At 38.3% G+C, this 16,252-nt stretch overlaps 1 protein-coding gene across 5 annotated transcripts; it reads left to right on the top strand.

Annotated features, from left to right (window-relative positions):
- Window positions 1-1,204: 1,204 nt before the first annotated feature.
- Window positions 1,205-15,964, top strand: MTX3 (metaxin 3). 5 transcript variants are annotated; one of them, XR_009214131.1, is made up of 10 exons: window positions 1,205-1,286; window positions 1,781-1,850; window positions 2,211-2,287; window positions 3,200-3,292; window positions 3,800-3,982; window positions 4,129-4,205; window positions 5,342-5,499; window positions 5,881-5,977; window positions 6,790-6,878; window positions 8,648-8,671. XR_009214131.1 is itself a non-coding variant. In XM_032156961.2 (9 exons), exons 1-9 carry the CDS (start codon window positions 1,206-1,208, stop codon window positions 8,756-8,758), a joined length of 939 nt encoding a protein of 312 aa, XP_032012852.1. In that variant the 5' UTR covers window position 1,205; the 3' UTR covers window positions 8,759-15,964. The 5 variants fall into 5 exon arrangements, 4 of the variants coding, with proteins under 4 accessions (XP_032012852.1, XP_032012854.1, XP_032012853.1 ...); XM_032156961.2 differs by lacking the exon at window positions 5,881-5,977 and having other exon boundaries at window positions 8,648-15,964; XM_032156963.2 differs by lacking the exons at window positions 5,881-5,977; window positions 6,790-6,878 and having other exon boundaries at window positions 8,648-8,723.
- Window positions 15,965-16,252: the final 288 nt, after the last annotated feature.

Consider the following 16,252-nt stretch of genomic DNA (forward strand, 5'->3'; position numbering starts at 1 on the left):
CTAGCAAATATTTGTTGAACAGTAATTATACGAAAAGTTGCAGAGGTTTCCTTTGAGTTTTAGTTAAGAAGATCCGACCATCTCAGTGGGATAGAGGAAAGGAAAGAACTCAGAGGCATGACTGGGAGGGTATCCCAGAAAGACTACTGTGCCTTCTAGAAAAAAGACCCAGCACCCAAGTTCTAACTCTGAGACCCAGTCATATGTTTGGATCATAGCATTCCCAAGACCAAAATTTCCTCTTTAATAGTTTTTCTGAGAAATTGTCAGGTTTAACGTCAAGAAACATTTAGTCTGTGCTCATTAGGCCCACAGACATGACTAGCTACATGATTTGAGGGGCCCAGTACAAAATAAAAATGCAGAGCCCCTTGTTCAAAACTTAAGAATTTCAAGACAGTGACGGAAGAGCATCAGCCAAATGAGGAGTCTTTTTAAGCACAGAGCCTTGTGTGGCTGTACAGGTCCCACACCTATGAAGCTAGCATTCTTCTGTGAAAGGCAAAAGGTCTCTAGCTAGGGCGAGAAGCTACAATTCAAGTATGCACAAGGGACTGCAGGAACCCAGAGCTCCTAACTTTGTAAAAACATCACAGGGAAGGTGAGTTAAGCTCATTTTTGAGGGAGCAGTTGCATAGGGAAGAAAGATATTCCAGATTGAAGGACCAGCACTGAAGGTGGGCACACTTTACGTGATGTTCAGAGATACTGTAACTTTTAAGCAGGGTGGTGCCAGTGAACATGAGGGTGAGAACAGAATGAGGCTGGAAAGGCAGGCAGAGGCCACATATATGGGAGAAGGGGTTGAACAATTACTGAGTGCCTCCTGTGTGCCAAGTTCTTTCTCTCCATGACATTTTAAATACCACAATCTTGTAAATACTGGGTCATCCCTGTTTTACAAACAGGTTAATTTAGGCATCACACAGCTTTAATGTTCAAAGGGTTTGGAACACTCTAGGGATCTAATAAATATTAATATTTGAAGAATTACAGGTGGGTCTGTCTGACTTAAGACGCAGAACTCTTACCCTTTAGGCCAAGCTGCTCCTAAGAGTTCTTTTTAATCCCTCCAGTCGTTCTCTCCCTCATCTCTCAAGAGCCCCCAAATTACCCTTCCTTCCCTTCGCCACGCCCCCGCGTTCCACGTGCCGGAAATTAGGAGGAAAAGTACTTCCGGGATAGTAAAGGTCGGCCCCCGCAAGATGGCGGCCCCCTTGGAACTCAGTTGCTGGGGAGGCGGCTGGGGGCTCCCATCGGTTCACAGCGAGTCCCTGGTGGTGATGGTGAGGCCGCCTCGCGGGCCAGGGCGCAGGAGGAAGGGGCGGGGCCGGAGGCGCGAGGCTAACTTGCCCCAGTTTCCCGCTGCGCTGCGGGGTCCAGGAGGGCCGGGCCGCTGCACGCTGCATTGCCCTGGGCTCCCTCCCACCGACGAGTCCCAACCTGGCCTGTACCGCCGCCGAACGCCGGCGGCAACGTCAAGGCTTCTCCGCTTGGCTCCGAGTTTTGTCCGCCTCACAAAGCTGTCTGGGCGGTGGAGTGAAACCCCGAAGCAAGGGGCGCGCCCTCCCTACTCTGCATCCCCAGGACCTTTTGGGGAGCAAAGTCCCCGAAAGCCGGGTGGCTGGCGCCCGCGTCCCTACTTGAGATCACGGGGAGGGATGCGGTCTCAGTATCAGTCGCCTTCTGCCTTTGGGGGATGGGGCTATGAAGTAAAGCTGCTCTGCAGCTTTGCATTACGCACTTGGTCTAAAATGTTTGATTGCAAACTCTGTTTCAGGCTTATGCCAGATTTTCTGGTGCACCCTTGAAAGTCAATGTGATAGATAACACCTGGAGAGGTTCAAGAGGTATAGTGTAAACCTTTACACTTCCCTTTCTGCACTTTTTTTTTTCTTCTTCCTCCATTTAAAGCTGTGAGGTATATAGCTATAATATTGAGGATTTAGTTTCTTACCGTGACCTTGGCTCTGTGTTGTTTATGGTTTGATCATTCTGAGTAATATCTCAAAGTGCAAGCGAAATCACTGGAAATTATGAGAAACGAAAATGTTCTCTAGAACTGCTCTTTGTGAAACAGCAAAAAACCCAAGACAAGCTTACTCATTTTTTCCCCTCTAAATGTGCAACTGGTATAGTTTTTAGGATACTGGACTCTCTCAGAGGAAATCACACTGTGTCCTTGTATGTAAACTGTTTTTTGATTATAGGTGATGTACCAATTTTGACAACTGAAGACGACATGGTTTCTCAGCCAGCAAAAATACTAAACTTTTTAAGAAAACAGGTGGGTGGTTCACTTTGAAGAAGTAGATTGGTAGATTGTTGATCCCTGCATGTTGGGCTTTCTTTTTTTTTTTTTGCCAACTCATTAGACAATTGGAGATACCTGAGACAAGATTTAAAAACAGATTTGAGAATCACTGCTCTAAAGCATGAGTTCTGTGATTTGAAAGTCATATAAGAGGTAGTCAATTTATATTTTAATAAACTTTGCTTGAATTGTATTGAAATTTATATGTAAGTAGATTTAATTTAGCCATTTTCACTATTACACTTATTGATGGGATTGTCTGTTTTGTCACATAGTTGGTACACGTTTTGTGCTGGGCATGACACCTGAGTTCTCACCAACTAGCAACTATGTTATTTTTAAAAAGCTCTTATAGCAGTTTTATGGAATAATGTATCTAAATGTTTTAACAGTAGAGAGTTATGTATCCAAAATGTTTAAACATGTAAAGATTTATATGAATGCATAAGTTACTTGTTTTGCCAATACTGTACTTAAAAAAAATTGTGTCAATAACATTTTGAACTTTTATAAATTGGAAGGTTTTTTCTTTTTTCATGGGGAGAAACACAGCCAATTGGAACTGTTTCTTTCTTGTTAAAAATAATAGTTGCTTTTATTAAGTTTGTACTACATGCCATGCACTGAACTAGGTCATTAACAAGCATGAAAATAATAGTAGTTAATATTGTAACATTTATTGACCATATTGTGTATGTGATGCTGTGCTAAGAACTTTATGTGCATTAAGCAGTAGATTTCACTGGATTTGTATTTCTCTGTCTCCCATTTTAATACCACGTTTACTATTTATAAGGGAAAATATGAATCCTGATTTGATTAGTTTTACTGTCTTTGGGCTGCTCTTTGACTTCTGAGTTTCTTTGGTTTTATTTTTTTTAATAGAAATATAATGCTGATTATGAACTCTCAGCAAAACAAGGGGCAGATACATTGGCTTATATTGCTCTCCTCGAAGAGAAGCTTCTCCCTGCAGTGGTGAGTGTTCTTAAATATTACAGTATTTTAGTAGCCTAGTTGCAAATGTACATAGTCTGTTTAGAAAAATACCAATGAGAAAAGTCTTAAGAGAACATTTTACTTATATGTTAATCTTAATTCCTTCATATTACTGTGAAATTGGATTCTGTTAGGCATTCAACTAGTATGTGAAACAACAAAGTAAAATAAAATGTCATGTTGGAAATTCTTTGTGGGAGATGGATCTTTTTGCTCCATGTATAGAATTGGGTGTAATTCATTCATTCAACAAATGTTTATTGAACACCTGCTATGTGTCAGGCCTTGTTCTGGGTGTTTGGAAGATAGCAGTCAACAAAACTCACACATTTAAAATAATCTTGTTTTATCCTGAGTCATTCTAACTGGAAAATTTGTATGAAGACACTTAATATAAAGATATTTATAAAAAACTCTCATGTTGATTGAGTGATCTTTCATTTAATAAAAGAACATCCTTGTAGTGTTCTTTCTCTTCTTTTGCAGCTTCACACATTCTGGGTTGAGAGTGACAATTACTTTACTGTGACAAAGCCATGGTTTGCTTCACAAATTCCTTTTCCTTTGAGTTTGATCCTGCCTGGAAGAATGTCTAAGGGAGCACTGAACAGGATTCTCCTGACCAGAGGACAGCCTCCCCTCTACCACCTCCGAGAAGTGGAAGCACAGGTATAGTATGGATTATTCTTCAAGCAAGGGCCCTAGAGAGAAAGGACAAGATAAAATGCAGACATGAGTTTACCTAGAGATGCCTTCCTCAAAAGTAGTTTTAGAGTATCTTTTCTACTTTTGAGATATAATTTCATCCTTATTAGATATACAGAGATGCCAAGGAGTGCCTAAATCTTCTATCAAACAGATTGGGAACATCTCAGTTTTTCTTTGGACATACGTGAGTATTCCCTTAAAAATCATTTTGATATTTTGTGCACATATATTCAGTGAGCAGCTATTTAAAGCAAGTCCTCTTATCTCCCCAAAAGATGAGTTTTTCACTTAAAAAAAAACACAAGATTTAGGCCGGTGCGGTGGCTCATGCCCGTAATCACAGCACTTTGGGAGGCCGAGTTGGGCGGATCACCTGAGGCCAGGAGTTGAAGACCAGCCTGCCCAACATGGCGAAACCCCATCTCTACTAAAAATACAAAAAATTAGCTGGGCGTGGTGGTGGGCACCTGTAATCCCAGCTACTTGGGAGGCTGAGGCAGGAGAATCGCTTGAACCTGGGAGGTAGAGGTTGCAGTGAGCTGAGATCATGCCACTGCACTCCAGCCTGGGTGACAAGAGTGAAAATCCGTGTCAAAAAACCAAAACAAACAAAAAAATTTAATAGGCTTTTATCGGAAACTTTTTCTACCAGTGATAATCTAACATTGACTTAATAGGCTGCATATGTGAATTTAAAAACATCTAAGACTGTTCCCACTCTGCCTCCAGTCTATTTAACATTTGTGAGTAAAAATGAATCTATAAGGACAATTTCATTTTCTTCTATAGTCTAAGCTACTCAATGAGTAAAACCTTAGTTGCATCATTTTTATAAACTAAAATGGATAGTAAACCTTTTAAGAGAGTATACTGTGTAATTCAGAATTGAGAATTTTGAAAAAAAAAAAACCATCCCAAGTTAGTATTTTCTTATGTGCTTAAAAAAAATCCTTAATTTAATATTTTCTTTTCTTTTTTTTTTTTTTTTGAGATGGAGTCTTGCTCTTGTCGCCCAGGCTAGAGTGCAGTGGTATGATCTTGGCTCATTGCAACCTCCACCTCCTGGGTTCAAGCAATTCTCCTGCCTCAACCTCCCAAGTAGCTGGGTTTACAGGTGCCTGCCACCACGCCCGGCTTTTTCCGCATTTTTAGCAGAGTCAGGGTTTCACCATGTTGGCCAGGCTTATCTCGAACTCCTGACCTCAAGTGATCTGCCCCCCTTGATCTCCCAAAGTGCTGGGATTACAGGCGTGAGCCACCACACCCGGCCTTCACTTAATATTGTCTTATGTGCTTTAAAAATCCTTAATTTATTTCTAGGCCTTCTACCTTGGATGCCTATGTTTTTGGTTTTCTTGCACCTCTTTACAAAGTACGGTTTCCTAAAGTTCAGCTACAAGAACATCTGAAACAGCTCTCCAACCTCTGTCGCTTTTGCGATGACATCCTGAGCAGTTATTTTAGGCTTAGTCTTGGAGGTAAGCTGGCTCTTTTTCAGCTAATGTTTGTATGCATATTCTCCTATGTATGTATAAGCAAAATCCACTACTTATTTTAATTTTAGAAGTTTGTGTATTGTCTTCAAATAGTGGTTTATAGCACTTCAAGGATTTGTGTTTTTCCGACTTCATTTTTATTCTCATGTTAGTTCTTATTTAAATAGATAAATAGATATTTGCCTTTTATCTATTCCTCTGGATTTTTACATTTCTTCTTGTTTTTTAAATATTACCCCTTTGAAGTGGGTCATTTTCTTCTAAAAGGTTAAAACCACAGGTATTAAGTCTTTGCTGAAAAACAGTATTTATCCTAATGCAAATGGGCAAGTACTTTAAATGATTTTTACCTGCTGCTTCTAGCATTTTCCTGCATGAACAGAAATCAGCAGCAGATTGATTTTGGTGAGGTACACTCCCATGATTCCACTACTTGAAAACTGATTGCATCAGAATGGAGGTATAGTAAATAGAGGGCACCTGTTACTTAGGATGTGCTTCGTTGAGAGAGTGGGGGCCTTGTGCTTAAGTGATTCAGATACTAAATTTCTATTGGGAGGGTTGGCTGAAATTGTCCTTTTAAGAAACAGGTTATAAAGATAGCTGGCTTAGGTGGACAGTTTATTATTTTATGGTGGGTTATGTATTCTGTATACAGGAAGGGGTTAGTAGTTTGGGAGTCATGAGATTAAGTAATGTTCAACCTTGTTAACTTGGGAGCAGTGGTTAGCAAACCTGATTATTTGACAGATAAAAAATCCTGGGTCCTATTCCAGACTTAACTAAATTAGAATCTTTTAGGCATCAGTCCTAGGAATTTGTAATTTTAAGTTCTTCTAAATACTTTGGATATCTGGTGGGCAACTTTTTGGGAGTTACTGCCTTAGAAAACTATCCAGATAGTTGTGACGAAAGACCTATTTGAAATGGATGCAAGAAAGGAATAGCTTAAACTTGAGAAGGAAATGAGGACTACTGTGCTGTTTTTTTTTTTTTTTTTTAAATACTAATTATTGTGGCCAATTGCAGAACACTTGGTTAGCAGTGTCTACTTAGTGGATAAATTTTTGTCCGTTTAGCTCAGGGTTTAGTTTTGGAGCATTCGAATTCCTCTCTTTGCCTTTAAACCCAGAATGGTTTTCCTCTTTGCCTTTTTTGGGGGAGGGTGGGGCACTGGACAGGGTGGGTAGACTCAAAATTCTTTCAATCTAAATAGCTTTAAAGGCTTTAAAAATTTCCTGTCTTTCTCTGATTTCTGTCCTGGCTTCTTAGGCATCTCTCCAGCTGGACAAGAAACGGTAGATGCAAATCTGCAGAAACTCACACAACTTGTAAATAAGGAATCCAACTTGATTGAAAAGGTCAAGTCTACTTCAATCATTTTATCATAGTTTAGTATTTTCCTTTCTGTAGCTAATATTGTCATTTGGGTCACGCATTAACTGTACCCTTTTAGTTTTTTTATAGAGTTTATTTTTCAGAAAACTGTTTAAATATACTTTCACTAAAGTTGTATGTAACATAGTATTTTGAAGCCCATAGTGGTCTGATTGGGGAAAGATCAGGTAAGAGTATCAGGTTTACTTTTGCCACACAATTAGTACCCTTTAAGCTAGGAAATCCAAAAGATTTGCTTTAAAAAAAACAAAGCGGCCAGGCGCAGTGGCTCACTCCTGTAATCTCAGCACTTTGGGAGGCCGAGGCGGGCAGATCATGAGGTCAGGAGATCGAGACCATCCTGGCTAATAGGGTGAAACCCCGTCTCTACTAAAAATACAAAAAATTAGCTGGGCGTGGTGGCGGGCACCTGTAGTCCCAGCTACTCAGGAAGCTGAGGCAGGAGAATGGCGTGAACCCAGGAGGCGGAGCTTGCAGTGAGCTGACATCGTGCCACTGCACTCCAGCCTGGGCAACAGAGCGAGACACCGTCTGAAAAAAAAACAAAAAAACACAAAGCAGAAACACTTCTTGCTGTGTGTCTGCCTCTCTGTCTCTTAATGTTTCTTAAGATTGTAAGCACTGGGCTTATCCTTTCTTATTAACAGCACCGTGTTCTTTTCTTCTTTCCACGTGAAAGTTTTATTTTTTCTCCTTCTTGTTGTTCTCTGCTCTAGATATAGTTTATAGTTTTTCACCAGTGTAGATATTTTGCCACTTGGGGTGTTCTTTTCATGAGAGAAACATTGAGGAACTGGGAGGGGAGAGAGCCAACAAAAGAAATTTCAAGTGTGATTCTAGTAGGAAAAATACAAAGAGGTTACATATTTTTTCCCCAGTAACTGATAAGCTTGCTTTTTTTTTTTTTCCTGATACAAATAGTATTACTTACTATTTTACAAACTCATAGGGCAATGAGGCCTGATGACACTGGCTAACAGTTTTTGAGGTCCACCACTGTGTTATTTGAGCTTGATGTGGGTTACCTCATTTAGAACTGATCCAGTGTTTGGAAAACCACTGGATTAGATTTAAAGAATTTATCTTTCTTTTTGCCTAATGTCCTAGCTTCCTTTGGTCTGCATACTCTCAGTTCTAAAAAGCTGGTCTTTTTTGATTGGAATACAGGTCATTTTCATTGAGGTAAAGAAGTATAGTTGAAAGAATAATAGTTTTGGAATCAGAAGACCTGGGTTCAAGTTTTAGCTCTCATACTAGCTTGTGACGTGGGGAAATCACTTAACCTTACAGAGTCTTGTTTTGCTCATTTGTACAACGAGGAAGGTCTGTGTCTGCCTTTTCTTAGTGTATCGGGAAGATCAAGTAAGATACTGTACGTGAACATAGTTTGCAAACTGGAGCTTAGTGTAACAGAACTGCTTTTACACTTACTATCAGAAGACCTCTTTAAGTTATGGTTGAGTTCAGTAGAATATTTATTTTGTGGAATTAACTATAATTCTGTGAAGGTATCAGGAATGAGCCACATTGCTTTTTACAGAAACTGAGTCAGCTGGTATTTGAGGTATGACATTTAGAATTCTTGAGATTATTTGTAAGAAAAAGGTTTCTCTAGCAGCCCAGGAAACATATGGTTCTGTACTCTTCTAGGCTGTAGTTTGGATGGGGAGGCCACAGTCCACATAAGCGGTGCCACAGCATTAGTCAGATGTATCTTTTGTACTTTCTACAGATGGATGACAATCTTCGCCAAAGCCCTCAGCTTCCTCCTCGGAAACTGCCAACACTTAAATTGACTCCAGCAGAAGAAGAAAATAATTCCTTCCAACGGCTTTCACCCTGACGATAGTCATGGTTTGTGGCCAAAGTCAAATGATTGTTGCAGTAATCTCTTACACCAAGTGTGTGAAGGCAAAAAGAAGATACCATAATAGGTATTAAGGAAGACTGTAAACCAAAAGGAACTTTCTATGCCATCTGTTTTTACTATTATTATTAGGAAGCTTGTATTCTAGCTTGGCACTGCATTTTTAATAACATCAAAGAGAATGCTAAATGAACTTGGGGGAGGGGGAAGAAAAACACTTCGTACTGTATACAAAGAACTGCCTTAATCATGGCAGATTTTTGCCTTTGGTTCACATGTTGCTGACCAAAAGCTACAATTCTGTTCTGAATGTGCACTCCTAATTTATTTGAGTTAGTTTATTCAATTATTAACTTAGTTTTCTTAGACCAGGCTGAATACCTAATATGTGGCTTTTTGGCTGAGGCTTTTTACTTCTGTTTAGAAATTTGATGCCTATTTTAGGAACCAGAAAAAGATAAATTGCTTCAGTAGAAGAGACCATATTTAACTTTAAAAAGTGATGAGGAATGTGCTTTTTAATTATGCTCTCATAAGTCTAATCTTTTGGGGGTTTAGTAGCACATAGATAAATATTAAAGGTGGTTACGTATAATAACATCTGATAATACTCATTTCAGTATAACATTGGTCTTTGCTGATGTGTTCGATATAGGTTAGGAAGGGGTCTTTTAGTTTACTTGGGCGAATGTGGCAGTTTTAGACCTATGTCTTTGTAGTACATCTTTAGTTGTCTTTCTTGTATTAATTCCAGAAGAAGTGAATGTACTGGTTATCGTTACTATGCTAGGCTGTAAAATCTTACTGAAATTGCCCACTTGTTAGACACTACTCAGGAGGAGCCCATGGGCAGGGTAGTAGAAAAACTGTGCATCTGGTCCAAGTTTTCTGTGCTTGGCTCAGGCTAATATTCTTTCATAAGATGCATATCATGTAGTCAAAAGCTTTCTGACAACCAATTATTTTTCATACGTTTCACTTACAGTCGAAGAATACAAAGGAGCAATCAGAAATAGCAGCTTTTAACGAATATTTTCTATTTATTGGTTGCTGAACTGTTAAGGGATTTGCTGTGTGGTAATTTTACTTATAATAGAAACTTGCTTATTTTAGTGGTTGAGGTGCTTTGGTTGTCCTAAAACCACTTCTGAGGTTTTTAAAATGTAGAACCATGTTTTTGATTAGTGTCTTAAAAGATTACTGTGGTGCTCAGCAAATCTTATCAAGTCGTGCAGGAACCCATATGTTAAGAAAACGAGTTTTGTAGTCAAAAGACTCATCTAATTTGAGCTGAGTGGAGCTCAGCTGTGTTTGACCCACATCCTCCCAATTTGTTCTGTATTTAGGTAGTTATTTATACAGGAGTCTTTAAGTCATTGTAAATATTTTTTCTTGAAAGTTTTAACTAAGTGAGAAGTAAGGTAGTCTTCAAAATCTTGGTCATCTGTTTGGATTAGGGAAAGTACCTCATGAGTTGCACATTACTTCTACAACAGGGTATGTGTGTGTGTGTGTTTGTGTGTGTCAGTCATCTTCAAAGGCAGATGATTAGATTCCAGCAATCTGAAATCTATTATTCCAGCAGTCTGAAACCTAAATATTTTATATTGGAAATCATGACTGTGAGACTTTATTGTCCTCTAGGATGGATGGATGTTGGGGAAGGGTGGTTAGCACATTCATCAGACATCTGCTTATGCTTTGGTCAAGGCCAGTCATTTTTAATTATGATTTTTTTTTTTTTTTTTTTTTGAGACGGAGTCTCGCTCTGTCGCCCAGGCTGGAGTGCAGTGGCGCAATCTCGGCTCACTGCAAGCTCCGCCTCCCGGGTTCACGCCATTCTCCTGCCTCAGCCTCTCCGAGTAGCTGGGACTACAGGCGCCCGCCACCATGCCTGGCTAATTTTTTTGTGTTTTTAGTAGAGACGGGGTTTCACCATGGTCTCGATCTCCTGACCTCGTAATCCACCCGCCTCAGCCTCCCAAAGTGCTGGGATTACAAGCGTGAGCCACCGTGCCCGGCTTAATTATGATTTATATCAGACCCTCCAAAAAGTATTTGAAATATATTACAGTTATAACGTACAAGTACATTACATGTATATTACATGTAAAACAGGACAATTTAAAAATTTTAAATTTTAAAGAATTAAAAAAATTTAAAAATTTAAATTAAAAAAATTAAAAATTTGTAGAACCATATCAACACTGACAGATTCTAAAATTAAGTAGCAAATTTAACTCCAGGTTTCTCCATGGGCAAAGTCAAAAGATAATGCTAGGTTATGTCAATTTTTCTTTCAATAAAACTGCTCATGTCTATTAGGAAGAAAAATGTGTTTAAAGTTTTACAGGAACGTGGAGCTCATGTTCTTCTGATATTAGACTTTGATAAAGAAGCATACTGTAATGTTTTATGAACTGAAATTTTAATCAAAAGAGGTCATTTTAGAATAACAAGTATTTGTCTTTTTTAGTAGAAGGAATGACTGTCAATATGATTTATTCGTTTTTGTGTCATCCCTACTTTGAACTGCCATTAGCCTTACATTCTCACTATAGTCCATAATGCTTCCAGATCACCTTTCCTAAGATGCAACATGTGATTTTAGTGAGAGTTTATATGTTGGGTTACTTAGTTGAGCTGTTTATGTATATGCAAATAAGATGACAGGAAGCTGTAACTGAGCACAAAGTACTTTAGGGACCAGACACACATATAGGAAGCTCTTAGAAATGAACTTTTTTTTTTTTGAGACAGAGTTCACTCTTGTTGCCTGGGCTGGAGTGCAGTGGCGCAGTCTCGGCTCACTGCAACCTCTGCCTCCTGGGTTCAAGCAAGTCTCCTGTCTCAGCCTCCCAAGTAGCTGGGATTACAGGCATGTGCCCCCACACCCAGCTAATTTTGTATTTTTTTTTAGTAGAGACGGGGTTTCACCATGTTGGTCAGGCTGGTGTTGAACTCCTGACCTCAAGTGATTCACCTGCCTTGGCCTCCCAAAGTGCTGGGATTACAGGCTTGAGCCACTGCGCCCGGCCAAAAAGAACATTTTGTCAATCTGAACAGAGCACAGAACACTTTTTCAGACTGAACAGACTGCTGGACCAGCCTCTCATGATATGTTTTGGATAAAGTTTGAGTTCATTGGGATAAATGGCCCACAATCTTAAACAGAATACTGTGAGTCAATGCCTTTTGGAAATGATGGTGGAGGATAATATGATTAAAGGGAACATGCTTGTTTTTATTTTTGTTGGTAGTACATGATTAGAAAAACTAGATAATTCCCATAAGATGAAGATCTTCCATGAACAAACTACGATCAATCATCCATCAGATTGATTTTTTTTTTTTTTTTAAGTAACACTAAAGAAGCTGTAAAGAACATTGAAGGTGGTCATTCCTTCAAAACTGTGTTTTGACCACACAAAAGATGGGCATTAACAAACCAAATTTCAACTTAAGTCTGTTTGTATTATATTGGGGGTGCTGCAAGACTGGAGATTTTATAAAAGCAAGCATTTTTATTTCCATTTATAATTTCTATTCAATATTGCTAGATACATTAACATGAAGGAATGGGGAAACTTATTTCAGTCAAAGCTAAAATTTTCAGAAGTCTGTAAAAATAGAAAAACACCATTGAAAGAGGCAGAAATAGGTAATGGGGATAGTATCTTAGAAAACCTGTTGCTTAAGGCAGCTGCATGTGATAAAAGTGGTATTTGAACTTGGTAGTGTTTCCTTAGAACCTCTTCCAAAAATATGCACTTACCAGGCTTGTTACATTTTTTTGGACAGTTTTTCATCAACTATCAAAAACTTTAACCCTTTTAAAACCTAGATGTAAATGCTTACATGTAAAGACAGGAAGCTAAGCAATGGGTACCTGGGATCTCTGAACTATTTTTGTAATTTCTTATGAGTCTAAGTATTTCAAAATAAAAGTGGTTTTAAAGTAAATTCATAGATTAAATGTATCATTATCTATATAAACTATGATTTAAAACTTTAATTTTCCAAACATAGTATTCAACTTAGTTGAATAAATATATGATAGAAGTTAAATACAATTTTTATTTCATTCTTAAGAAAAACTCGTTTGTAACAAATGATATCTAAAGATCTATTTTGCCTTACCAGAAAAGAAAAAAAAACCCTAAAACCAAAAACTCCTTTTCCCTAGGATGTCAAAAATGCTGTGATTTAAAATATCTAATTATATTTTTTTCTTTCTATGGTAGCAGGGTTTACTTTTGAGGATAAAATATTTTGAAAAAGTTCTGTCCCTTGATGTGGTACTTCTCCCGTGCCTTGTACTTGTTCTCTCTCCATATGCACAGTGTGACAAGATGCTCACCTTTAATGAAGAAGGTGTAGCTTTTTGTTTTAAGGTGTAATTGTCTTTGTCTTGATTTGGCTATTTTTATAACTGAAATCCTGAGCAACAGAGATAATTTGGGTGGTAATGATCATCTTTTGTATATGTTCTTGATGTTAAGAAATATTTTTTGCTGTCATTCAGCTTTGTGGAATTTATGTTTACTTTTCAATATTTTCATATTTCTTAACCAGATTTTAAAGAAACTTGTTAGTTACGTGAAATCAAAGGTCAGGTCAGTAATCCCATTATCCTCAAACTTGAAGTTTCATTGGATGTTCAAAATGCTAATTTTCGCAGAGATATAAGGATAAATTAGTTTTAGTTTGTGTTTTTAAGGGTTTGCAAAATAATTTGGCTCCCAAACTCTTGTTGGGGTATAATGTTTGCCAGGAGCCCAGGTTACCTGCCCTGGACTTAAATTGTGATTGAAGTGGAGAGGTACTCTAGGAGTTTAAAAAGACACAAAATTATTTTTTTCCAGACTAGTGTGCCATGGATTTCTGGTAAGAATTAACATTCTTGAACAAAGGTATCAGAAAGGGTAACTTGAGTTGAAGGTTTGTGAATAGAAAGGGAAATGTGATAGATTATTCAGAACAAAATAAATAGACAAAATAACAAAAGACAGGAAAATAAGTCTCTTTGTATCCTTATTAATCATTTGAAATTATGCTATAATATTTTTTAAAACTCACCTTTTTGGTTCTGGGTGAAGTGGTTCCTAAAGGAGTGTTTTGTCAGAAAATATTGTTAGGTGAATAGAGGGTTCTGTGGCCAAGTAAGTTTGGGAAATAGTGGGTTAGACAAAGTTGAGTAACTGTTGGCCTTTCAGACCTTTGATAACGCTAATGTGCATTTTAAATCTCCAAGAAGCACCTCTATTTTGTACATCATTTCCCTAATTTATTTTAATACGGATTTTTCATTTTTGTTTTCTTGAGACGGAGTCTTGGTCTTGTCACCCAGGCTGGAGTGCGGTGGTGCTATCTCAGATCACTACAACCTCCACCTCCCAGGTTCAAGTGATTCTCCTGCCTCAGCCTCCCAAATAACTGGGATTACAGGCGCCTGCCACCACGCTCAGCTAATTTTTGTATTTTTAGTAGAGATGGGGTTTCACCATGTTGACCAGGCTGATTTTGAACTCCTGACCTCAGGTGATTCTGCCTGCCTCACCCTCCCAAAGTGCTGGAATTACAGGTGTGAGCCACTGCCCCCAGCCGGGTTTTTTTAAAGTAGGTATCTTGTGGGATTTGTGTTCTGAGAGATACACCTAAGGAAATGCTGCCCTACAGTGTTTTGCTAGTTTATACTCATTACAAAGGTTTCTTATTGTTGGGTGCCCCTCTAGCCAGTGGTAGTAAAATTGGAAGAGACAGGTCAAGACTCCCTTGGACCATGGCATTGAGAGAGGGATGGCTGTCGGCATAGATATGTTGGTTATTTAGGCATTTGTGAGGGAGGCCCCTGGCTATTCCAGCCCATTTCCTTAGAATCCCAGATGGCTGGGAACAGCTGTACAAGGGTCTGAACTGGTGGTTTCAGAGGACTACCCAGTTCCTAAGCATCCATGAGGCAGAGGGAACCAACTTGTATTTCCAGAACAATTTTCCAAACCTTTTCTGGCTGTGCTTTAAAAGTGCCAAAAAGGCAATGGGTGTTTATGACACCAAAGTCACATACAAGCTAGTATGATACATACATCATAGAAAGCTTATAGTTGCTTCAGTGACAAAGCAAAGGAAGTTTAATATTTTCAAGTTTTGTTCATTATCGAAGACAGTCTAAGGTTCATAGTTTTCACTAAATTCTAAGCAGATTCTATATCCTAAACATTTAAACGTTTAAACCTAAGCCTTATTTAAACCTCACTAGGCCTGCAGATATGTTTGATATCACTTCAGAGTCTAAAACCAGATTACTAATCATGCGTAAGGAAGCATTTTGTGTGTCTTTGCAATGTATACAATTGCATTATTTGGAACACCATTTTGAATGTGTATTTGAGAGAAAGCTCACCTGTGGGTTTTGAGTTGTGGTGTAATGGTGAACATGTAGCCACATGAAAGGCTGTTGGATCTTTGTTCTGATTCTTCAGTCGTCTTCTTGCAAATTCAGAGAAATGTCTTTTAATCATTTCGTTTACATAGCCCAGATCCTTGGAAATCATGAAAAATAACTTGCCAGAGTTTGCATCAGTCCTCAATAAGTCATGAACCATAGAGAAGGTCATGGGGCCATTTATTCTTTGGACCGTTGGCTACTTCTGAAGTGCTGGCTTCTTTCTCTCTAGGAGGAGTCGTGTACTCAAGCTTTTAAGTTAAATGCATAAAAATGAGTTTTACTTCTCTTCTGACTTGATTTTTAATTTTATGAAATGGGAAATAATGTTTTTCCATTTTTCTGTTCATTTTGAAGTGGGAATTCAAGGTGTTTATAATGTCACGTCACTGTTCTGAAACATTGACAGTAGAGACAAGAAATATATGTATGTAGTATGTATATTAGTTTTGTCCCACCAAGCCTATCTTTGAATGGCAAACATTTTAAAAACATCTGTTCTAGTTGCACAACTACTCTAGCTTCATTATAAAGTAAACAATCTTAAAGTAAGCAATGTTGGCCATAATTTCAATATTCTAGCCTTGCCGAGTGTGAATATATTTTACTCAGAGACTATGTATAAATACACTAAAAAGTGGTGATGGTGATCAATATTGTAAAGAATTTATTCTGATAAATGAGAAACTGGATATAATGTCAAAATAGCTATTTTCTCAATAAAAATCTCAAATCTCCTGACTGCTTATTAATTCTTGACTTAATGTTATTTATTCTTTGAGGTAAATCTTTTCATCATGAAGAATTTTTTGGTGGTTGAATGTAGTTGTTCAGGTAGGGCTGGGACTGAGCTATAGACATAGTGGGTTTTTTAAAAATGTCCATTCTTTTTTTTTTTTTTTTTTTTTTTGAGACAGAGTTTTGCTCTTATTACCCAGGCTAGAGTGTGATCTCGGCTCACTGCGATGATGCGATCTCGGATCACTGGTGCTATCTCGGCTCACTGCAACCTCTGCCACCCGGGT

The sequence above is a fragment of the Hylobates moloch genome, unplaced genomic scaffold, assembly GCF_009828535.3.
Source record: "Hylobates moloch isolate HMO894 unplaced genomic scaffold, HMol_V3 SCAFFOLD_6, whole genome shotgun sequence".
NCBI lineage: Eukaryota > Metazoa > Chordata > Mammalia > Primates > Hylobatidae > Hylobates > Hylobates moloch.